At 41.0% G+C, this 24435-nt stretch overlaps 2 protein-coding genes across 2 annotated transcripts; one reads left to right on the top strand and one right to left on the bottom strand.

The window, feature by feature from the left end:
- Positions 1 to 620: 620 nt before the first annotated feature.
- LOC130926867 (uncharacterized) lies at positions 621 to 1493 on the top strand. Its single transcript, XM_057852154.1, has one exon. It carries the CDS (start codon positions 621 to 623, stop codon positions 1491 to 1493), a length of 873 nt encoding a protein of 290 aa, XP_057708137.1.
- Positions 1494 to 1922: 429 nt separating this feature from the next.
- Positions 1923 to 14121, bottom strand: LOC130927204 (uncharacterized). The gene is made up of 8 exons (XM_057852859.1): positions 12683 to 14121; positions 12528 to 12593; positions 9383 to 9492; positions 9077 to 9237; positions 2929 to 2997; positions 2634 to 2703; positions 2310 to 2399; positions 1923 to 2189 (listed from the first exon to the last, which is right to left on the bottom strand). The coding sequence occupies exons 1-8, from the start codon at positions 12758 to 12760 to the stop codon at positions 2171 to 2173; spliced, it is 663 nt and encodes a 220-aa protein (XP_057708842.1). The 5' UTR covers positions 12761 to 14121; the 3' UTR covers positions 1923 to 2170.
- Between the last annotated feature and the right edge of the window lie 10314 nt (positions 14122 to 24435).

Here is a 24435-nt window from a genome sequence, read left to right as displayed (position 1 = left end):
GTCGGACACTCTGGAATATGTACGTGAAAAAAAGTCAAGGGAATAAATGTTATAATTTTTTTTTTTTTTTTTTTTCAGAACGAGGTGTTTTATATGTATTTGAAATATCATCCAAAAGTGTCTCGTTTATTTATTTTCACATATTCTATTGTTTACATTTTGAAAAATAAAAGCATTAAGTATATTTTTCCAATCTTTTTTCGTAAAGACTTAATTGCACTGAGCACTTCAAAACCTGAACCAAATTTTAATTTTAGTGTACTGTTAGACCCCTACTGTTACTGTATACACATGTACTTTCATATGAACAAACATTTGAGCCAAGTTTGTGTTTTGTGTTTTTGAGTTTGTGACTTATGTTACCCAAAATACCCAAGAAAATAAGTTTTCCATTTCCATTTCAGATTTTGCAGCGACTCATTGCACAGCGATCCTCGCCATCTGTTTGGGTGCGAACAAAAGCCGATGACTGGTGGAGACGGGTTCTTCCCAGTTTTACAGACCAGCAGTTCGTGGAGAATTTCCGTATGACTAGAGAGACATTTCATTACCTCTGTCGGCGTCTGAGGCCTGCAATGGAGAGAGTGGACACGACGTTTCGCCTTACAGTTCCGTTAGACATGAGGATTGCTGTCGCCCTTTGGAAGCTCGCCACCAACTCTGACTACAGGAGCATAGGGCATATATTTGGGATTGGCCTTTCAACTGCCTGTGACTGTTTAAGAGAGTTCTGCTCCGCCGTGGAAGAAGTTTTGCTGCCAGAGGTCCTGAAAATACCTAGCCTTGACAAAATGAAAGAACATGCACAGTACTTTGAGCAAAGATGGGGGTTGCCACAGTGTATTGGGGCTGTTGATGGCTCCCACATCCCAATTTTAGCACCCCAGCAGTACCATACAGAGTATTTCAATAGAAAAGGATGGTACTCGATTGTTTTACAGGCAGTTGTAGATGAAAGAGGTTTGATTTGGAACGCATACACTGGGCAACCTGGTAGCCTGCATGGTGCCCGAGTGTTACGCTTGTCTGCTCTGTGGGAACTGGCTGAGAGGGGCAGGGTATTTTCACAGGAGTACATGAGTGTTGGAGGGCAGAATGTTGGCTACTACATCATTGGAGATGCTGCATATCCACTGAAAAGCTGGCTCATGAAGCAATTTGCAGACACTGGTGCCTTAACCAAAGAAGAGCAGACATTCAACGTGAAGACAAGCAGGGCAAGAGTTGTGGTTGAGCATGCTTTTGGTAGACTGAAAGGAAGGTGGCGATGCCTCCAAAAGTGCAATGACTGCAGCCTAGAGAGGATCAAGTCCATGGTGCTCACGTGCTGTGTGCTTCATAACCTCTGTGAAAGTCACAATGAGATGTGGAGAGAGGAGTGGAGCGAGCCACTGCCACTGCAGCCAGACACTCTTGTTCAACCACCTGCTACAGATGCTGAAGGTGTAGCTGTGCGTTCAGCCTTGATGCGCCACTTTGTGTTGCCCAACTAAATAGGTGTACACCACCACCCCATGACTCGTTTTTTTTCCCTCCCAAAATAAGTCTTAATTTTCATTTATGTTTTATGTGCATTATTATAAACCCATTTTCCATCTGTAGCTGGCTACAAAGGCCAATTTTTTTTAATGTGGTGTCATGTGTTTACTACTCACACAATGTATTGCAAGCCACATGTTAAGGAATACTTCAGTGTACTAGTAATCAGACATAAAACATTGTGTTACTCAAAGTAATATTTTTTAATGAAAAGTCACACTGCAACACAAAAAAAAATAACGTGCAAAATTAAAAATAATATATTGTAATGAAAAATCACACCAACAAAAGGAAAAATTAACATGTGCAAAATTTGTTTTCAAAGTAATATATTTTACAGAAAAATCTCTGCAACAATAGAAAAATTTAGATGTGAAACATTTGGTTGAGTCCAATTTCTTTTAATTAGGGTTTGTCATGCCGATTTGACATTCTGTTCATGATGTCCCGAATACCCTCCATTACCATCTGATGTTGCCGGCTGGACTCAGACAGCAGAGCCTGACACTGCTTTTCAAAGTGTTGATTTTGCTCTTCAAACACCTGTAGCATCCTGTCAAATTGTGCATTTCGTTGCCTTTGGTACTCTGCGTCCGAAGCCTGCCATTCCTGCACAGTTGCAAGCAGTGTGTCATTCTTTCTCCTCTTTGCTGCAAGAAATAAGGAAGGTGGAAAATCAGTGAAGAACTGGCTGTACACCACACTACAAGTTGTCCACAAGTTCTCACTATTTCTTGGCAAGATGCAGGAACAACAGATTATTTCCTTACCAGGTCTGGGATGGCAGTGGGTGCTGGCAGCTGGGCGGCGTTGGCTTATTATTTGTGAATCCGGACAAGCAGGAAACCGGTGTGTAGTTACTGAATTTCAAAGAAAAAAATAACATCAAGTTTCTCTTCAAAGAACAAAATAATAACATCAAGTTTCTCATCCTTCATTATTGATATTTGTTGTGCTATCAGTTTTGTATATTTTCCTAATGAGACTTAAGTGCAGCAATGAGATGATCCAATTAGGTTGTGAGTTCACTCAGCCAGGCTAACCACCATTATAGCAGCACACAATTTTGCACATAAAATACAACATTTCTTTACCTGATGTAAGCTGACTGGTACTGGCACTTTGTGTGGGGCAAGGAATGGCAGGACATCACAACGTTGTTTTCTGGTGGGTACACAGGGGATAAACATTTTTGAATGAACAAGTTCTGAGTGGTAGTGGTGGTTTATAAAAAAAAAAAAAACTTAGCTCAATTAGTTACTTTTTTTCCTTTCAAACAAAGCATCAGTGCCGCCATGATATGATCCCACCAGGTTGTTAGTGCACTCATCAAGCTAACCACCACTATAGCAGCACAGATTTTGCACATAAAAGACAATCTTTCTTTACCTGATGTAAGCTGGCTGGTACTGGCATTTTGTGGGGGCAGGGAATGGCAGGACATCACAACGGGGTTTTCTAGTGGGTACACAGGGGATAAACACTTTTGAATAAAAGTTCTGAGACAAATGGTGATTCATAAAGAAACTTAGCTCAATTAGTTACTTTTTTCTTTTAAATGAGTACAGCCATGATATGAGAGAGAGAGAGAGAGAGAGAGAGAGAGAGAGAGAGAGAGAGAGAGAGAGAGAGAGAGAGAGAGAGAGAGAGAGAGAGAGAGAGAGAGAGAGAGAGAGAGAGAATTTCACTGGCACTGGCTCAAGTCTAATATATGGTTATAGAAAATATAGAAATTATGTTATAGGATATTAGACGTTATATGGATAAATGTATATATACCCACATAAATATATACCTACATATATACATATATATACACACACACCTACAACACCCACCCACATCCACACATACATATATCGTTTCGTTTTATCTATATCCCATGCATATTAAATCCTCCTATTTATGCTTCGTCAAATACCATTTTTATTGTTTTAGTGGGGAATGTCCAAAATATAATTTATAATTTATAGTAGATAATACATAGAGATACATTGAGAACCCCAGAACCACAAGTCAGGACCCACTATATAATATATATAGAGAGAAACAGGCAAATATTATTTTATATATTACTATTTATTATATCAGCATAAAACAAATTTTACACCTAATATATTTAATCCAAATTGTACAACATTTCCAATACTATATCGACCCCCCGTCCTAATATTATAACCCAATTATCCTATATACAATCAATATATATGATATAATAATCATAATAGTATCCTTAACCTAATATTTCATACAATCAGATAAGCCTTTCCGTGTATACATGCATATACATATATATCCACTCATATATATATACACACACATACATCCAAATACATATATATCTATATACAGTGCCTTGCAAAAGTATTCGGCCCCCTTGAATCTTGCAACCTTTCGCCACATTTCAGGCTTCAAACAAAGATATGAAATTTAATTTTTTTTGTCAAGAATCAACAACAAGTGGGACACAATCGTGAAGTGGAACAACATTTATTGGATAATTTAAACTGTTTTAACAAATAAAAAACTGAAACGTGGGGCGTGCAATATTATTCGGCCCCTTTACTTTCAGTGCAGCAAACTCACTCCAGAAGTTCAGTGAGGATCTCTGAATGATCCAATGTTGTCCTAAATGACCGATGATGATAAATAGAATCCACCTGTGTGTAATCAAGTCTCCGTATAAATGCACCTGCTCTGTGATAGTATCAGGGTTCTGTTTAAAGTGCAGAGAGCATTATGAAAACCAAGGAACACACCAGGCAGGTCCGAGATACTGTTGTGGAGAAGTTTAAAGCCGGATTTGGATACAAAAAGATTTCCCAAGCTTTAAACATCTCAAGGAGCACTGTGCAAGCCATCATATTTAAATGGAAGGAGCATCAGACCACTGCAAATCTACCAAGACCCGACCGTCCTTCCAAACTTTCTTCTCAAACAAGGAGAAAACTGATCAGAGATGCAGCCAAGAGGCCCATGATCACTCTGGATGAACTGCAGAGATTTACAGCTGAGGTGGGAGAGTCTGTCCATAGGACAACAATCAGTCGTACACTGCACAAATCTGGCCTTTATGGAAGAGTGGCAAGAAGAAAGCCATTTCTCAAAGATATCCATAAAAAGTCTCGTTTAAAGTTTGCCACAAGCCACCTGGGAGACACACCAAACATGTGGAAGAAGGTGCTCTGGTCAGATGAAGCCAAAATTGAACTTTTGGGCCACAATGCAAAACGATATGTTTGGCGTAAAAGCAACACAGCTCATCACCCTGAACACACCATCCCCACTGTCAAACATGGTGGTGGCAGCATCATGGTTTGGGCCTGCTTTTCTTCAGCAGGGACAGGCAAGATGGTTAAAATTGACGGGAAGATGGATGCAGCCAAATACAGGAACATTCTGGAAGAAAACCTGTTAGTATCTGCACAAGACCTGAGACTGGGACGGAGATTTATCTTCCAACAGGACAATGATCCAAAACAAAGCCAAATCTACAATGGAATGGTTAAAAAAAAAAAAAACGTATCCAGGTGTTAGAATGGCCAAGTCAAAGTCCAGACCTGAATCCAATCGAGAATCTGTGGAAAAAGCTGAAGACTGCTGTTCACAAACACTCTCCATCCAACCTCACTGAGCTCGAGCTGTTTTGCAAGGAAGAATGGGCAAGAATGTCAGTCTCTCGATGTGCAAAACTGATAGAAACATACCCCAAGCGACTTGCAGCTGTAATTGGAGCAAAAGGTGGCGCTACAAAGTATTAACGCAAGGGGGCCGAATAATATTGCACGCCCCACTTTTCAGTTTTTTATTTGTTAAAAAAGTTTAAATTATCCAATAAATTTTGTTCCACTTCACGATTGTGTCCCACTTGTTGTTGATTCTTGACAAAAAATTAAAATTTTATAACTTTATGTTTGAAGCCTGAAATGTGGCGAAAGGTTGCAAGGTTCAAGGGGGCCGAATACTTTTGTAAGGCACTGTATATACATATGCACACATAAACACATACATACATATAAATCCATAATCTCACTAGGTATAGGCTAAGTTCTATAATTAGGCGCACGTACGGTCATATTATTAGGCACAAGCGTAATCCTATTATCAAGCGCAGATCCGGCCATATTTATAGGCCCAGGCGCGGCCCTATTATTAGGTACCAGTATGTTCATATTATTAGGTATCTTTATATGATTTCGCGATTTCGGATTTTAATGTCCGGAGGAATCGTTTTGTGTAGCCCCTCGGGCGCAAGGCTTTAAACAAAATGTTTGTGGCCTCCTCTACATCCTCAGGGAAGGTGCATATTCTGTGAAAACGGATAAGTTGAGATTTAATAATACCTTTGAATGTGTGTTTTGGATGGTAGCTATTTTTGAATAATAGTGCATGTCTGTCCGTAGTTTTGAAGAAAACTTTGGTGGCTAAGTATTTTGAGATATCCGTACTGGTATTATTATAATAAACGAATACTGTTGTGTCTAAAAATTCTATATGCTCATTACTAATATTATATTTTAATTTAATATTCGAATGATATGAGTTTAATATTTCAATAAATGTATAAAATTCATCAATCGTTCCTTCCCAGATACCAAATATATCGTCTAGATATCTCATATAATAGCGGAGTTTTATGGCATAATTTCAAAGCCTCTTCTTCCCATTTTGCCAGATAGATATTCGCATACGCTGGAGAATACTTGCGGCCCATTGCGCAACCGCAAGTTTGTAAATAAAAATCCTTGCCGAAGCAAAAATCATTCCTGGTTAATGTAATCTCCAACAACTGGAGGATTTCCTGGTCTGGTCGGCCATGTTGTGGAGATTTCCGAAAGGCATTTGCGACAGCTTCAAGTCCCAAATTCGTGTCTATGTTGGTATATAGTGAATCAATATCTATAGTAAATAAAAAAGCATTAGATGGTAAGGGTCTATTTTTAATTTTATGTACAAATTCATAAGTATCTTAAATATAACTAGGATGTATTTGTGATAAAGGATTTATGTAATAATCATTGTATTCTGTTATTCTATACGATTCGGATCCGCAGTCACAATCGGACTGCCTGTGGGAACTTTATACGGGATAGTCCATGTCTCTGGTGGTTTATGTATTTTTGGAAGTAGATAGAAAAGTCTTGGACAGGGGCTCTCCGGTCCCAAAAAGTATTTTAATTGTTTATAAGTTATATATTTTTTATTGTATAGTTCAGTTATAATGTCTCTAATTAATATTCTTGTGCGCTTAATTAAAGAATGAGGCATTTTTATATAATATTTTGGATTATTTAATTGTCTAGTCGCCTCTTTAATATAATTATCCTTGTCCTGTATAACTATTTGGCCCCCTTTGTCAGCAGGTTTTATAATAATTTTGTCATTATTTACGAGTGTTTTTAAAGCTTCTTTTTGTCTGGGTGTAAGGTTATTTTTATCAGCATGTAGTGGCCTATATTTTTTCAATAGATTTTCGTTATCTTTAATAAAATCTTTAATCGGTTGTGACATACTATTTGTGTTAGGTTCCCATACTAACGGCCCAGTGAACGGTTGGTAGGTATATTCTTCCTCGTCCTTAAAATAATGCAGAATTTTAATTTTCCTATGAAATTTATACAGATCCTTACCAATATCATTTTTGTTCGGCTTCCCTGGAGTTGGGATAAATGTTAAACCCTTTTCTAAAACCTCCAGTTGTTCCTTATTTAATTTGAAGCTGTCGCATAATACCAAAACATTTGACGGTGAGGGGTTCCCAGCCACGGTTGAACCCCTCACATGTTTAATTGGTCAAGCCAATAGTTCAAAATCGCCTCCGCTGTCTCTGATGTCCAGTGGACCGCGTCATGTATCTCTACTTTGAATTTTAAGTAGGAAATTTCGTTTAAAAAGTTGTATTTATTCATAATAATTCCATTAAGATTTTCAATGCGTTGTTGTACTTTATTGTCTAGTCTGTCCGAAAAATTGATAATAGGCATGAAGATTTCCGCTTGTGGGAACCTCTCTGTGGTCGTTTTAATTAAGGTGTATAATTGTCTCTCAGTTGTATATGGCATTAATAGTCTAAGGCAATTATTCAAACCTATAGACAAAATAAGTTTATCTACACGGGAATTAATTGTAGCTTCTTTGATCAGAAGTTGTAAGTGATGTATTTGTGCCCCTGGGAAGCTGTCTATTTGTACATCAGGATCCTGGAATGGTGGGATGCGCGATAAATTTGAGTCTCCAATAATGACAATATTTTTGACAATGTGTAATTTCCATTCTTTATTTTTTCTGATTGTTTTTTGAGGTCTTGTAGGCTCCCAACGCAGTGAAAAATCATCTTTAGAATTTTCGACCGGTGGATGTCTTTCCTGAGTGGAAAATGATGTATCAGAAGAGGGCTTGTGCACCGTCTCATGACCTGTGTCGACTGCCTCTCTCATCATTGTAATTTTCTCATTTTCCTCTATGGCAAAATTCGCCATAGTTTTATTTTCAATGTCAGTTTTCTTTTCAATGATTCCAGTTTGTTCGCTGCGTTGGGAGCCAGTAATTGATCTGCCCGTGTCTGGTGGAGAGAGAGAGGGGGCGGGATGGTCATCCTCCATAAGTAATGTCATCAAAGCAGTATATTCTTTTTTTGAGACCCCTGATAACGGAGTCTCCGAGTCCTCCCTTCCTGTATCCCTTATTTCGGAACTTTGTAAGAATTGTTTTTCCCGTTATTTTTATTGCCGTTTTCGTCATTTCTGGTGGAAATTTCTTACCCTTGTCGTTCGTATTATGTTCTATGTCATTTTCCATTATATGTTTCGTCTTTGCTTTGCATTTTCTTGGAGATTTATTGTTCATTTCACTGAGCGCTTGTTTTAAAAGTTTAGCTGATGTTTGAATTCGTTGCGGGAGTTGTTCATGGGCAAATTTATCCATTGTATTTATTTTGTCATCATTACTTTTGATATTTTTGTCATGTATAGGTTGTCTTAGGTAATTTTCTTTGCACAGACCCGAAGGTCCCGCAATTTCGCCGTCCTCCACTACGCTCGCCTGTTGCCATGGTGGAAGATCTGGCAACCCAGCTCGCAACGGAGGGAATTGCGATAATGAACGAAGATTTATTGGGTTATTGTTATGTACTGCGCGCGCATTTCCTTATTGTAGACCATGTCATAAAATGTTTTTAGAGACGAGGATGTTAATTTCGGTCCAAATCGGATTCTTGCCCAGTCTATTGCTTTATTATATGACGCTTCATCAAAGTCCCCTAGTATCCCCCAGTTGTTGGAGATTACCGAATCATAATGATCACGCATGAGAATAAAGTTATTTCTGAGCCAGTTTTTAGTATTGTCCTTTATTTTTGACAGTATATCGTCGCTCGGAGAGGCTGGTTTGATAAAGTTTGCCAATTTGTTTACTTTTAATGACATGATTTTAGGATAATTATCCGTTTCTAACGATTTCGAAATGATTTCGGAGTGGTGTATGGCTTGCAAAATGCAGAAATACTTTTTGGTTTGATCGGAGTTGTATGCACGGTCACCTGAGGGTGCAGAAGAGGCCCCCCCTGACACCCGAGAGGCGTACGTGTCTTGTCGTTTGGCGTATTGATGCCAGGTCCGCTGGGCGTATGGCCTTGGTTGGCGAACTGGTAGCTGTCGTCTCAACATGTTTGTATTTGTCGTGAGAAGAGATGAAAGGAGTCTGAAAATTCGAACAAAATCAAAACCTCAATCAGGAAGGGTTCTTATATATACCTTCCCTGTATTAAATGATTTTTCTATGTATAGACCAAATGCATACCTTTACCTTTTAAGCCAACACAAAGAGGAACTGCTGGAGTACTCACGTTCCCAACCAGGAAGTCGGATTCTCCACCGTCGCCGGCCAGCCGATTCCCAATGGGAGCGGAATAAGGAGTGTCGCACTTTTTATCGTTTCTCCGTCGGAAGTGAAAAACTTCACAATGTTTGAGTTTAACCAAAAAACGGTCAGTGGGGAAGCAAAAAAGAGTTCACAAAAAAGATTCCTAATAAATAATCCACTCTCTCCTCCGAAGTTCTCTGAGGGAGGGGGTCCACAAAAGTCTAGCAAATGCTTTTTAAAGGTACAGTAACCATCCAAATGTTGCGCCTTCTCTCCAAATATTGATTCGTAAATACCTAAAAAATAGGCACAGCCCTTTATTTACAAAAAATTGCTTATAAAAAAAAATTTTTGTTCAAAAATGTATTTGCGCAATCGCGGTAAAAAAAAAAAAAAAATCAAAATATGTACAAAAATCAATTATATTGGAGAGAAAGGGCAATATTATATTGATCCCCGGGGAACCATACAAACCCATACAACATTTTATATATATATATATATATATATATATATATATATTTTTAGGAATTTTTTCTTAATATTACTACTGCCACCCTACAACCACATTAGTGATAATGAATAATAAGTTAGTAATATTTCGAAATACCACTTTGGACGAGGCTCTGGCCAAGTTAGGTGACTTATATATATAGAGTGAAACGGAATTTCACTGGCACTGGCTCAAGTCTAATATATGGTTATGGAAAATATAGAAATTATGTTATAGGATATTAGACGTTATATGTATAAATGTATATATACCCACATAAATATATACCTACATATATACATACATATACACACACACCTACAACACCCACCCACATCCACACATACATATATCGTTTCGTTTTATCTATATCCCATACATATTAAATCCTATTTATGCTTCGTCAAATACCATGTTTATTGTTTTAGTGGGGAATGTCCAAAATATAATTTATAATTTATAGTAGATAATACATAGAGATACATTGAGAACCCCAGAACCACAAGTCAGGACCCACTATATAATATATAGAGAGAGAAACAGGCAAATATTATTTTATATATTACTATTTATTATATCAGCATAAAACAAATTTTACACCTAATATATTTAATCCAAATTGTACAACATTTCCAATACTATATCGACACCCCGTCCTAATATTATAACCCAATTATCCTATATACAATCAATATATATGATATAATAATCATAATAGTATCCTTAACCTAATATTTCATACAATCAGATAAGCCCATCCGTGTATACATGCATATACACATATATATATATATCCACTCATATATATATACACACACATACATCCAAATACATATATATCTATATAAATACATATGTACACATAAACACATACATACATATAAATCCATAATCTCACTAGGTATAGGCTAAATTCTATAATTAGGCGCACGTACGGTCATATTATTAGGCACAAGCGTAATCCTATTATCAAGCGCAGATCCGGCCATATTTATAGGCCCAGGCGCGGCCCTATTATTAGGTACCAGTATGTTCATATTATTAGGTACAAACGCGGCCATATTATTAGGCACAGGCATCGCCCTATCATTAGGTATAAATGTGACCATATTATTAGGTACAGGCACGTTTCTATTACTAGGCATATACGCTGCCCAAACATCAGGCGCAACTATGGCCATATTATTAGGTACAGGCGCGGTATAGGGTAAGTATATAAATAATATATCATATATTAAATACTATTAGTTATATATTATATATTAAATACAATTAGTTATATATTGGGTGTAATCTGGGCTAGGGTTATTTTTAACCTCTAGGGTTTATTCAATTAGGGTTTATTTATTTCCTAGGGTTAATTTTTGGCCCTATTAAGGTTATGATTTAAACAATATGCTATTTATCAATTAGGGTTAGGAGGGCAAGTGTTCTCGATTAGTTAAGTTTAGTAAAAGGTAGGGTTTACCTGTACTCAACCTTTAAACGAAAAACAAACTAAATTTGACAAAACGCGCGGGATAGAAAATCCCCCCTCCCTCCCCTGCCAAAGCAGAGAAGGGAAGTAACGTTTCCTCCCCCCGAAATCCCAAAGGGATTACGAGGTTTGGGGTTAGTGTGGGGGGGATAACCCCTCAAAAAAAGGGGGGGGGCCATCCCCCCCAACCCCGAAGAATCATGTTAGAACCGGAACCCAGCCACGACATGCAACACCTACAACCATAACATTCAATATAAACAATTATTTACACACCAAAACCAAATTATTTACAATTGGATATATTTATTTACATATACAACCAACTAGACAAAAAAAATATATTAACATTATTTACAATATATACAAGAATAAATATAAGTGCCCAAGACGGCATCGCATGTCGAACCCGGACCCCCACTCCAACCCCCCCCACACAAACACCAAAAAGTCAAACAATCCCGGTACCATGTAAAACGGGCATCCCGGCCAGCAGAGCCCAGCCTAAGTGCTCGTGTGGTAAGTGCTATACAAAAAGTGCCAAAACATTTACAATACAAACAACAATGCAAATCACAACATTTTATTTACAAAACTCAATCCAATGGATGGGCCTCGTCCAACCGGGACCCCCGCATCACCAGGACCGGACAAGAACGCGTGAAGGAGGTAATTATACACATATACGACTGTCAAACTAATCAATAACCAAATTATGTTTTTTCGTTCAGGCCCTCCGGATGCACTGTGCCCAGTTTTTGGATCCAAATATGTTCAAAACGGAGTCTTTGCCTTCTTGACCACGTGCTATCGCTTTGTAGGCCCTTGAATTTGAAGTTATCGACTTCACAAGTTTGGAAATGTTCATACAATACATAGGATTTTCTATTATAATGCCTAATAAAATATAAATGTTCTTTGATACGTGTTAATAAAGGTCTACCCGTCTCTCCTATATATATATTTTATGACATTTATAACATTGTATTACATATATAATATTGGTGTTTCTGGTGGTCAGAGAAATATTTTGGATTAGACCTTAATTCAGATAAACAATAGGAATACCACACATCTTCTATTTACATTTAGCTAATGTAAGTTAGAGAAGATCACAAAAGTCAACATTTCTGAATGCATTCAGGCAGCATGACTTACCTGATGGGCGACAAGGGGTACTGCAGGCAACAGTAATTGGATTTGATAGAGGAGATCTGTTTTGCTCTGTTTGAATAGAAACGCAATGCATCTCAACAACATAACATTTAAAGGGTTGAGAATTTAAAATTTCGTTGTGACAAAATCTAGCTTACTTTCTTAAGTGCACACACAACATCTTCTGATTCTGCTGTGTTATCTCGGTCAACATATCTGTACCGCAATGTCAACATAACTATGTATTTATTCACTTCCCCTTCTCTATTACAAAAAGTAAAACGAGACTAGTCATGTCCGACACTTAATGCGTCCGTGGGGAAACACCTTCAGTAATTCGGTTCCCCATGCAGCGTTTAGAATGCATTTTATCAGGGGAAAAATACAACAAAACCGACAGTGTACGCAAGTGAACCGAACCGAACATGCAAAAACAAACGGTTACACCCTTAAATAACTTCTTGTTCCATACCTTCAAGCAGCTGGGAGGGTGGGTTGTTCTCCTTCTGCGTCAACGACCGCAAAAGTGAAGCAGAGGAGTCTTTTGTTTCGGCGTTCCCATATGCTGGTCTGTGGCCCAATATGAGGTCGAGCGTCTCATACCATTTGCCAGTTTTTCTGTCTGCCCCGCTCTGGTTGTTGTGGTCTTTGATCTTCTTGTAGTCCTGTTTCAGTTTCTTCATTTTTTCCCTAATTGTTTTGCGCTGTGGTAAACCCCAGCCTTCTCCAGTTGTGCGCTTATCTCGGCAAATATTTTTTTGTTGCGTTGCGACCCCTCAAGTCCTCTTTGGACGCTCGCAGTTGAATAAATAGCAAGGAGGGCTTTTACCTCATCGTCGCTCCATTGAGCTTTTCCTGGCTCCATTTTTTTTCCAACAATTTACAGACAGAGTAGTTGTTTTTTAAATATGGCGGCTCCATGTGATGCGCGAAAAGTAAGGGGCGTGTTTGCCGCTGATTTCAGCGAATCACCAAAGAGCTACGTAATATCGTTCCTGCGGCCCCGCGGAAAGTACTCACTTCAGAGTCGGCGCTAAAATGTTGCTCGGAAGACGAGGTCCTCGTCCTACGTTCCTACATATCCGAACACACAAAATGACGTCATCCACCCCCAAAAGGGTCGAGGAACTGCAGATAGTTACAACAGTGCGAAAGCGCCTATAGTCAGTCTCCCCTTTGTTTTTTGCCAGAGTGTCTTCGTCCGCTGACGTGTCACCCCAGCCTGCTAAAGTCCACAGCCTAAGTCACCACGAGAGTCAAGTCCTGAAGAATTTAGTAAGGCTTTTGAGTTTGTTTGCTATTTTGTTTTTTGATGGTTATTTTGCCTTCCTTGTGAGGTGAATTTTTTTTGAAGAACCTGCTTTCTGATTGTGAATATTTTGTAAGCATTTCTGAGTTTGTTTGCTACTTTGTGTTTTTGATAACGTTTTTGCCTTCCTTCATGAAGTGAATTTTTGCTGAAGAACCTGCCTTGTTTGTTTTCACCTTAAGAGAGACTGTTGAAAAAATTATTTTTGTTAACAACAATAACTCTGCATTTGGGTCCTCCTTTGAGTCCAGTTCTGACAAAATGAGTTCAAAAAATCTATTCTCACCTTTTGAGCGCGAGATCTATGCACTTTGGCAGAGAAATGTAATATTGATGATAACTCCCAAACCACTGCGTAGTGAACCAAACTTCACCCAATGGTGAATTGTGTCATGTTCTAGTAATTTCATTTGGAAATTTGGTTCTAGGACATTCGGTTTGTGCGCAATTCTCAAAATGAGCTCAAAAAAGCCATTCTCACCTTTTGGAGTGCGAGATCAAATCACTTTGGCAGAGAAATGTAATATTGATGATAACTCCCAAACAGCTGCGCAGAACTGAACCAAGTTGGACCCAATGGTGAATTGTGTCATATTCTAGTAATTACATTTGGAAATTTGGTTCTAGGACATTTTGTTTGTGCGCAATCCTCAAAACGAGTTCAAAAAAGCCATTCTCACCTTTTGAGCGTGAGATCTATGCACTTTGGCAGAGAAATGTAATATTGATGATTGGTTCACTTCTGCGCAGCGGTTTGGGAGTTAGCATCAAAATTACATTTCTCGGCCGAAGTGAATTGATCTCGCGCTCCAAAGGTGAGAATGGCTTTTTTGAACTCATTTCGAGGATTGCGCACAAACCAAATGTCCTAGAACCAAATTTCCAAATTTAATTACAAGAATATGACACAATTCACCATTGGGTGAAGTTTGGCTCACTTCTGCGTAGCGGTTTGGGAATTATCATCAATATTACATTTCTCTGCCAAAGTGCACTGATGATGTGCTCGAAAGGTGAGAATGGCTTTTTTGAACTCATTTTGAGGATTGCGCACAAACCAAATGTCCTAGAACCAAATTTCCAAATGTAATTACAAGAATATGACACAATTCACCATTGGGTGAAGTTTGGTTCACTTCTGCGTAGTGGTTTGGGAGTTATCATCAATATTACATTTCTCTGCCAAAGTGCACTGATGATGTGCTCGAAAGGTGAGTATTGCTTTTTTGAACTCATTTTGAGGATTGCGCACAAACCAAATGTCCTAGAACCAAATTTCCAAATGTAATTACTAGAATATGACACAATACACCATTGAGTGAAGTTTGGTTTTCTTCTGCGCAGCAGTTTGGGAGTTATTCACAATATTACAATTCTCTGCCAAAGTGCACTGATCTTGCGCTCAAAAGGTGAGAATGGCTTTTTTTAACTCATTTTGAGGATTGCGCACAAACCAAATGTCCTACAACCAAATTTCCAAATGTAATTACTAGAATATGACACAAGTCACCATTGGGTGAATATTGCGCGGCGGTTTGGGAGTTATCAATATTACATTTCTCTTCCAAAGTGCACTGATCTCGCACTCAAAAGGTGAGTATTGCTTTTTTGCACTCATTTTGAGGATTGTGCACATACCAAATGTCCTAGAACCAAATTTTCAAATGTAATTACTAGAATATGACACGATTCACCATTGGGTGAAGTTTGGTTCACTTCTGCGTGGCAGTTTGGGAGTTATCAATATTACATTTCTCGGCCAAAGTGCATAGATCTCAGGCTCAAAAGGTGATATTGGCCGTTTGAAATCATTTTTAGGATTGCGCACAAACCAAATGTCGTAGAACCAAATTTCCAAATGTAATTACTAGAATATGACACAATTCACCATTCGGTGAAGTTTGGTTCATTTCTGCGCAGCAGTTTGGGAGGTTTTTTTTTCTAGTGTGCAAAGCACTCATCCAGATCGTGTCAATGACTTATTTTCCAGTTGTTCATAAATACAATTCAAATCTAATGTCTAAGCACAATTTACAGTTTGAATGGGAGTTTGTGAGCTGTTAGTCAAGTTTCTGAGGTACTTTCGCTTTACTTCCTTATGTCTGCCTACCACTTCCATTTCCAATTTTTTTACCATTGACTTCAATGGCGCTGGAGTGAAAGCCTGAAAAACCATGATTGGGAAATACTGCATTCTTCTGCCATCTGTACATGGGAAGACAACATAGAGAAGTGACCGAGGGTGACCACAAGTCAAATATGATCGTATTTTATTGACTCTACGGCAATGGATGGATACTCCCATCAGGAAGCTCCTAGGCATTCCATTACCTCCGCAGCCACAAAGTTGGCTGTGTCCTCAAACACTAACACGGGAATTTTGTCTTCACGAATGTGGATGCAGAATCAAGCCAGCGCCTCAATGCTCCACACCACAATCCATTGCGGTCAAGCCAGTCTAACAGCGTAGGGAGACGTCCAAACTGCAGGTTGTACTGCGGGTCCCGGGCATTCGTGTAATCATGGTGCCGCTATCTCATGGAAAGTAATTGCTCCAAAGACACGAAACTTAAAATCTGGCGCATGAAACGATTTGTTGCCTTTGCTATTGATATATCGATGATGATTGTAATTATTAGCTTTAATGTTATTGACAAAAACTACTGTTGCTCGCCTATTGCAAACGCGTATGTGTTGGATGGCTCCCCCGAAAAGCAAGTGTTCCAAGTTTTTTGTTTACAGGTGGAAAATGCTGTTAGGCAATATAAATTGATGTGCCTCACAGCAACACTTACTGTAGGTTGATGGACTTATACCGAGCTTATGTTGTCCAACCCGGGGGAGGGGGCTGGAGGCGTTTGCTTGCCTCGAAGCGGACTGTCAGCTCGATCCAGAGATCCAACTGCTTTTTAACTGCAACAATTTTAAGATATGCTATTGGAGCTGGAATCACCAAAGACGGCGGGATAAAGTCCATCTGGATGCCGCCGAGGGTCTCGTAATGTCGATTGAAAGTTTGGATCCCTTAAGCTCTGCTGTCTGATAACGCATTCCTCGTATGCTCAACCTTTAATATTTTTAATCATTTTATAAATTGTGATTTATTGACGTGTTTTGCACGTGCACCAATCTTTTTAAATAAAACACGAAATGGAATCATGTTGTCCAAAACTTTTATTGCGATCATTGTATGCAATAAAAACGAATGAAATACAATTTTTGTTTATATGATATGCACATACCTTGAAGTATTTCCTTGTATCGACAAAATCCGTGTCAGTCCTTCTACATTCGGCAAATGTAATATAATTTGTAATTTCACCACATTTTGGGCAGGGGCCTTGGCGGTCCGACCCCCGGCTACAGAAGCTAACTCTTGGGACATGGAATGTCACCTCTCTGGCGGGGAAGGAGCCCGAGCTGGTGTGTGAGGCAGAGAAGTTCCAACTAGATTAAGTTGGACTCTCCTCCACACACAGTATGGGTTCTGGTACCAGTCATCTCGAGAGGGGTTGGACCCTCTTCCACTCTGGAGTTGCCCACGGTGAGAGGCGCCGAGCAGGTGTGGGCATACTTATCGCCCCCCGGCTTGGTGCCTGTACGCTGGGGTTTACCCCAGTAGACGAGAGGATAGCCTCCCTCCGCCTAGGGTGGGGGGACTGGTCTTGACTGTTGTTTGTGCTTATGCACCAAACAGCAGTTCAGAGTACCCAGCCTTTTTGGAGTCCTTGGAGGGTGTGTGCTGGAGAGCGCCCCCTCTGGGGACTCCCTCGTTCTGCTGGGGGACTTCAACGCTCACGTGGGTAATGACAGTGAGACCTGGAGGGGCGTGATTGGGAGGAAGCACCCCCCCCCGATCAGAACCCGAGCGGTGTTCTGTTGGACTTCTGTGCTCGTCATGGATTGTCCATAACAAACACCATGTTAAAACATAAGGTTGTCCATATGTGCACTTGGCACCAGGACACCCTAGGCTGCAGTTCGATGATGGACTTTGTAATCGTGTCATCGGACTTGCGGCCGCATGTTTTGGACACTCGGGTGAAGAGAGGGGCGGAGCTGTCAACTGATCACCACCTGGTGGTGTGTTGGCTCCGATGGCGGGGTCAGACCTGACAGGCCTAAACGTATTGTGAGGGTCTGCTGGGAACGTCTGGCAGAATCCCCTGTCAGAAAGAGCTTCAACACTCACCTCCGGAAGAACTTCTCCCTTGTTCCGGGGGAGGTGGGGAACATTGAGTCCGAGTGGACCATGTTCCGCACCTCCATTGTTGAGGCGGCCGATCGGAGCTGTGGCCGTAAGGTGGTTGGTGCCTGTCGTGGCGGCAATCCTCAAACCCGCTGGTGGACACCAGCGGTAAGGGATGCCGTCAAGCTAAAGAAGGAGGCCTACCTGGCCTTTTTGGCCTGTGGGACTCTGGAGGCAGCTGACAGGTACCGGCTGGCCAAGCGGACTGCACCTACGGCGGTCACTGAGGCAAAAACTCGGACATGGGAGGAGTTTGGTGAGGCTATGGAAAACGGCTTCGAGGAAATTCTGGTCCACCATCCGGCGTCTGCGGAGAGGAAAGCAGTGCACCATTAACACTGTATATAGTGAAGATAGGGTACTGCTGCCCTCGACTCGGGACGTCGTGAGTCGGTGGGGAGAATACTTCGCAGACCTCCTCAATTTCACCGACACGCCTTCCTTTGAGGAAGCAGGGTCTGGGGACTCCGAGGTGGGCTCGCCGATCTCTGGGGTTGAAGTCACTGAGGTGGTTGGAAAGCTCCTCAGTGGCAAGGCCCTGTGGGTCGACGAGATCCGCCCGGAGTTCCTAAAGGCTCTGGATGTAGTGGGGCTGTCGTGGCTGACACACCTCTACAACATTGCGTGGACATCGGGGACAGTGCCTCTGGATTGGCAGACCGGGGTGGTGGTCCCCCGTTTTAAGAAGGGGGACCGGAGGGTGTGTTCCAATTATAGATGGATCACACTCCTCAGCCTCCCCGGTAAAGTCTATTCAGGGGTGCTGGAGAGGAGGGTCCGTCAGGAAGTCGAATCTCAGATTCAGGAGGAGCAGTGTGGTTTTCATCCCGGCCGTGGAACAGTGGACCAGCTCTACACCCTTGGCAGGATCCTCGAGGAGGCATGGGAGTTCGCTCAACCAGTCTACATGTGTTTTGTGGATTTGGAGAAGGCGTTCGACCGTGTGCCTAGGGGAGTTCTGTGGAGGGTGCTCTGGGAGTACGGTGTACAGAGCCCCTTGGTAAGGGCTGTTTGGTCCCTGTACGACCGGTGTCAGAGTCTGGTCCGCATTGCCGGCAGCAAGTCGAATTCGTTCCCAGTGAGAATTTGACTCTGCCAAGGCTGCCTTTTGTCACAGATTCTGTTCATAATTTTTATGGACAGAATTTCTAGGCGCAGCCGAAGCGTTGAGGGTGTCCGGTTTGGTGACCTCAGCATTGCATCTCTGCTTTTTGCAGATGATGTGGTGCTGTTAGCTTCATCGAGCCGTGACCTCCAACTCTTACTGGGGCGGTTCGCAGCCGAATGTGAAGCGGTTGGGATGAAGATCAGCACCTCCAAATCCGAGATCATGGTCCTCAGCCGGAAAAGGGTGGCATGCCCTCTCCGGGTCGCGGATGAGATCCTGCCCCAAGTGGAGGAGTTCAAGTATCTTGGGGTCTTGTTCACGAGTGAGGGTAGGAGGGAGCGGGAGATTGACAGGCGGATCGGTGCAGCGTCTGCAGTGATGTAGACTCTGCACCGGTCTGTTGTGGTGAAGAAGGAGCTGAGCCAAAAGGCGAAGCTCTCGATTTACCGGTCGATCTACGTTCCTACCCTCAGCTATGGTCAGGAGCTGTGGGTCGTGACAGAAAGAAGATCCCGGATACAAGCGGCCGAAATTAGTTTCCTCCGTCGGCTGTCCCCCGCGACCCGACCCCGGACTAAGCGGAAGATAATGGATGGATGGATGGACCACATTTTGGTCACTCAAGTGGCCGGCGTATCAATCTTTACTTCACGTCAACACAGGCTGACAGGTTGTTATAATTTTGACCAGGAAGGATCAACTAAGTGATAAAAACAATCATCCAATCTCATCTACGTGTCATCTAGGTCGTGCCGAATCCATTTTTGAAGATTCCGTGGGTTCCTCTGGCTTGATTTCCGCCCCCCCAGACAATTGAGACCGACATGAATGCTCATGAAATATAATGGATGGAAAGTAACACACATAAAATGGTAAATTATGACTGTTTTAGCATCAGTGGGTATAAACCCTAACCCTTCCACTAGCACAGCACATATGCACCTGTCGCCCAATCACGAATTTCCAATGTCGCAAGAGAGTTGCGACACTAATCTCGCCGAAGGTGGTCACGTGGTTTATGTAGGCGTTAATAGTTCCAAGCACAAGCAGCGCTGTAATTGTTTTCTATGGAACTGAAAGTGGTGTTTGCGACGTTTATGGGAAAATCACGTATTGAGGAAGTACTTGTTTGATTAAGTTTTCGCATTATAATATATTTGTCAATGCTAGTTAGGGCCCGAGCACTAGGCGTGCGAAGGCCCTATTGTTTTGCAAAGGATTATTAGGGCCCGAGCACTAGGCATGCGAAGGCCCTATTGTTTTGCAAAGGATTATTAGGGCCCGAGCACTAGACGTGCGAAGGCCCTATTGTTTTGCAAAGGATTATTATTAGGGCCCGAGCACTAGGCGTGCGAAGGCCCTATTGTTTTGCAAAGGATTATTTATTTATTTATTTATTTATTTTTCAGGGCAAATGAAAACGGCCAATTTGGAGGCCTGAACATGCGCGAAAAGTCACCAAATTTTGCACATACGTTCGGAAAATTGTAAATTTCGATAATTTAACAACGTTGCAAAAAAATGTAACAAAATGGCTCAGTGGCGCCCCCTTGAAATTTTAAAATTGGCCTATAACATTAGGGTTTGTCAGCGTAGAGCAATGAAATTTGGGGAGTCTATACCTTGTCTAAAACCGCTTCAAAAAAGCATTGGCACCCATATTCCAAACCCAACAGGAAATCGGTTATTTTGGATCGAATATGAAATTTTTATCGATTTACAGGGTGCACATTTGAGACCTTTTCGCCGAGGGAGTTAGTTGGATCATCTTCAAAATTGGTGAGACTGTTCAGGAGACATATGAGATCTTAAGTTTCTAAAATGGTGTGTTTTCATTCACGGGTCTGACCTGGGCGTGGTGCCAAAGTCGGCCATTTTTTCGGCAAAACACCGAATTCAGTAAATGGCTAATAATTCCTTTACACAACTTTCAATCTTTTTCATATCTGCCATGTACATGCGGTATCCCAGCCTGAACACGACTGCATTGAAATATTACCCATTAGGCCTAGCGCCCCCTAGTGAGAACAGGAAATGCCTTTTTTTACAAGACAGGTTCCTCCTCCAAGGGAAAAAAATCTGTTGACCTCAAACCTGCATCAGGGGAGCCTTAAGACCTGTGTTCAGGTGCCTGATGAAAAATATTGAGGTTTCGTTGAAGCGGAGGGGTCCAAACATGAAAGTGAAAATGATCGTCAACAATTTGTCTCGCAAAATACTTTGAACAGTCATAACTCAGCAGATATACAACATATCTGCGCCAAACTTCCCATGCTTGTTAAGAGTCATACCCTGAAGCGTCCTGTAGGGGTCATTTGCATCAACTCTACAGTGCCAACTAGTGGCGACAGAAAGGAGTTTTAAAAAAGGCTTTTCCTATTGGGTTTTTTCAACGTAGAGCAATGAAATTTGGGGAGTACATACCTTATGCCTAACTGCTCAAAAAAGCCTCTTGCACCCATATTCCAAATCCAACAGAAAATCGGGTATTTTGGATCGAATGTGAAATTTCTGTCCATTTCTAGTACAGTTTACATTTCGAGGCCTGGACATGCACGAAAACTCACCAAATTTTGCACATACATGCGGCTTTGTGTGGATTTCAATAATCTTGCAACGTTACAAAAAAATGTAACAAAATGGCTCAGTGGCGCCCCCTTGAATTTTTCAAAAAGGCGTTTCCTATTAGGTTTTTTTAACGTAGAGCAATGAAATTTGGGGAGTCGATACCTTGTACAAAACTGCTCCAAAAAGTCTCTTGCACCCATATTCCAAACCCAACAGGAAATCGGGTATTTTGGATCGAATGTGAAATTTTTATCAATTAACAGGGTGCACATTTGAGACCTTGTCACAGAGGGAATCAGTTGGATCATCTTCAAAATTGGTTAGACAATTCAGGAGACATATGAAATCTAAACTTTTCAAAATGGTGTGTTTTCATTCATGGGTCTGACCTGGGCGTGGTGCCAAAGTCGGCCATTTTTTCGGCAAAATGACAAATTCAGTAAAGGACTAATAGCTCCTTGAAACAACGTTCAATCTTTTTCATATCTGGCATGTATGTGCGGCATCCCACCCTTAACACGAGTGCATTGAAATATTACTCATTAGGCCTAGCGCCCCCTAGTGGGAACAGGAAATGACTTTTTTTACGAAACAGGCTCCTCCTCCAAGGAAAAAAAATCTATTCACCTCAAACCTGCATCAGGGGAGCCTTAAGACATGTGTTCAGGTGCCTGATGAAAAATACTGAGGTTTGGTTGAAGCAGAAGGGTCCAGCAGGAGAAGTAAAAATGACTGAAGCCATTTCGTCTCACCACAAGTTTTGAACAGTCATAACTTGTACAACATATCTGCGCCAAACATATCGTGCTTGTTGAGTCATAGTCTGAAGGGTCCTGTAGGGGTCATTTGCATCAACCCTACAGCGCCAACTAGTGGCAATAGAAAGTCACTCATTTTTTAAAATATATGTCCAGTTCTTTTCAGGTTGGTCATTGTAGTTTCAAGACCTTTTAAAATACTTATTTTACGGCCCATGTCCACATGTCTCTGTCTGTTGCTGTGATGACCCTTTATTCGCTCCTTTTTTGTAGTCCTCTGTCCAATAGGGTTTTTTATCTCTTAGGTGTGTGAATGTAAAGAGGCAACTTTCGCGCATGTTAGGTTCTAATGAGATGATTAGAGAGGACGATCTGCCACCACCCTGACCTGCACACTGTCCGAGTTGCATGACGTCCGAGTTGCGCTAGATTGCGAGGGCCCGTTCAGTCCTGCTTGCAGGCTTAGTTATTATTATTCTTTTTTCAGGGCAAATGGAAATGGCCAATTTGGAGGCCTGAACATGCACGAAAAGTCACCAAAATTTGCACATACGTGCGGGTTCGCGTAAATTTCGATAATCTTGCGTCGTTTTGAAAAAATGTCAAAAAATGGCTCAGTGGCGCCCCCTTGACCCTTAAAATTTTCAAAAAGGCCTCTCCTCTCAGGTTTTCAACGTAGAGCAATTAAATTTGGGGAGTAGATACCTTATGCCTAACTGTTCAAAAAAGCCTCTTGCACCCATATTCCAAATCCAACAGGAAATCGGGTATTTTGGATCAAATGTGAAATTTTTATCGGTTCACAGTTGGAGTTTACATTTGGAGGCCTGAACATGCACGAAAACTCACCAAAATTTGCACATACATATAACTTTGCATAAATTTTGATAATCTACGAAAAAATTTAACAAAATCGCTCAGTGGCGCCCCCTTGAAATTTTCAAAAAGGCCTCTCCTATTAGGTTTTTTCAACGTAGAACAATGAAATTTAGTGAGTCGATACATTGTACAAAACTACTCCAAAAAGTCTCTTGCACCCATATTCCAAACCCAACAGGAAGCCGGAAATTTTGGGTCAAATGCGAAATTTTATCGATTTACATTTGAGACCTTGTCGCTGAAGGATAAAGTTGGATCGTCTTCAAAATTGGTCAGACTATTCAGGAGACCTATGAGATCTTAAGTTTTCAAAATGGTGTGTTTTCATTCAAGGGTCTGGCCTGGGCGTGGTCCCAAAGTCGGCCATTTTTAGGCAAAATACCAAATTCAGAAAATGATTAAAAACTCCGTGATCCAACGTTCAATCTTTTTCATTTTTAGCATGTTTATGAGATATCCCAGCCTGAACATGACTGCATTGAAATATTACCCATTAGGCCTGGCGCCCCTAGTGGAAACAGGAAATGGCCTTCTTTACGAGACAGGCTCCTCCTCCATGGGAAAAAAATCTATTGACCTCAAACCTGTTTCAGGGGAGCCTCAAGACATGTGTTCAGGTGCCTGATGAAAAATATTGAGGTTTCGTTGAAGCGGAGAGGTCCAAACTGGAAGTGAAAATGACCGTCAACAATTTGTCTCGCCCAAAATTTTGAACAGTCATAACTCGGCAGATATGCAACATATCTGCGCCAAACTTTCCGTGTTTGTTGAGAGTCATACCCTGAAGGTTCTTGCTCTACAGTGCCAACTAGTGGCGACAGAAAGAAGTTTTAAAAAAGGCCTTTCCTATTGGGTTTTTTCAACATAGAGCGAGGAAATTTGGGGAGTAGATACCTTATGCAAAACTGCTCCAAAAAGTCTCTTGCACCCATATTCCAAATCCAACAGGAAATCGGGTATTTTGGATCGAATGTGAAATTTTCATGGGTTCACAGTAAGAGTTTACATTTTGAGGCTTGAATATGCATAAAAACTCACCA

This window comes from Corythoichthys intestinalis, chromosome 12, assembly GCF_030265065.1.
Source record: "Corythoichthys intestinalis isolate RoL2023-P3 chromosome 12, ASM3026506v1, whole genome shotgun sequence".
Lineage (NCBI taxonomy): Eukaryota > Metazoa > Chordata > Actinopteri > Syngnathiformes > Syngnathidae > Corythoichthys > Corythoichthys intestinalis.
This window is presented reverse-complemented; position numbering and strand designations above follow the sequence as displayed.

Excerpts from the sequence above, each read along its gene's own strand:
- LOC130927204 (XM_057852859.1), bottom strand. The coding sequence starts at position 12,760 with ATGTTGACATTGCGGTACAGATATGTTGACCGAGATAACACAGCAGAA. Across the intron at positions 2,704-2,928 it reads TACCAGCCAGCTTACATCAG|AAAACAACGTTGTGATGTCC; the intron begins GTAAAGAAAGAT and ends TGTACCCACCAG. Across the intron at positions 2,400-2,633 it reads TACCAGTCAGCTTACATCAG|TAACTACACACCGGTTTCCT; the intron begins GTAAAGAAATGT and ends TTTGAAATTCAG.
- LOC130926867 (XM_057852154.1), top strand. The coding sequence starts at position 621 with ATGAGGATTGCTGTCGCCCTTTGGAAGCTCGCCACCAACTCTGACTAC.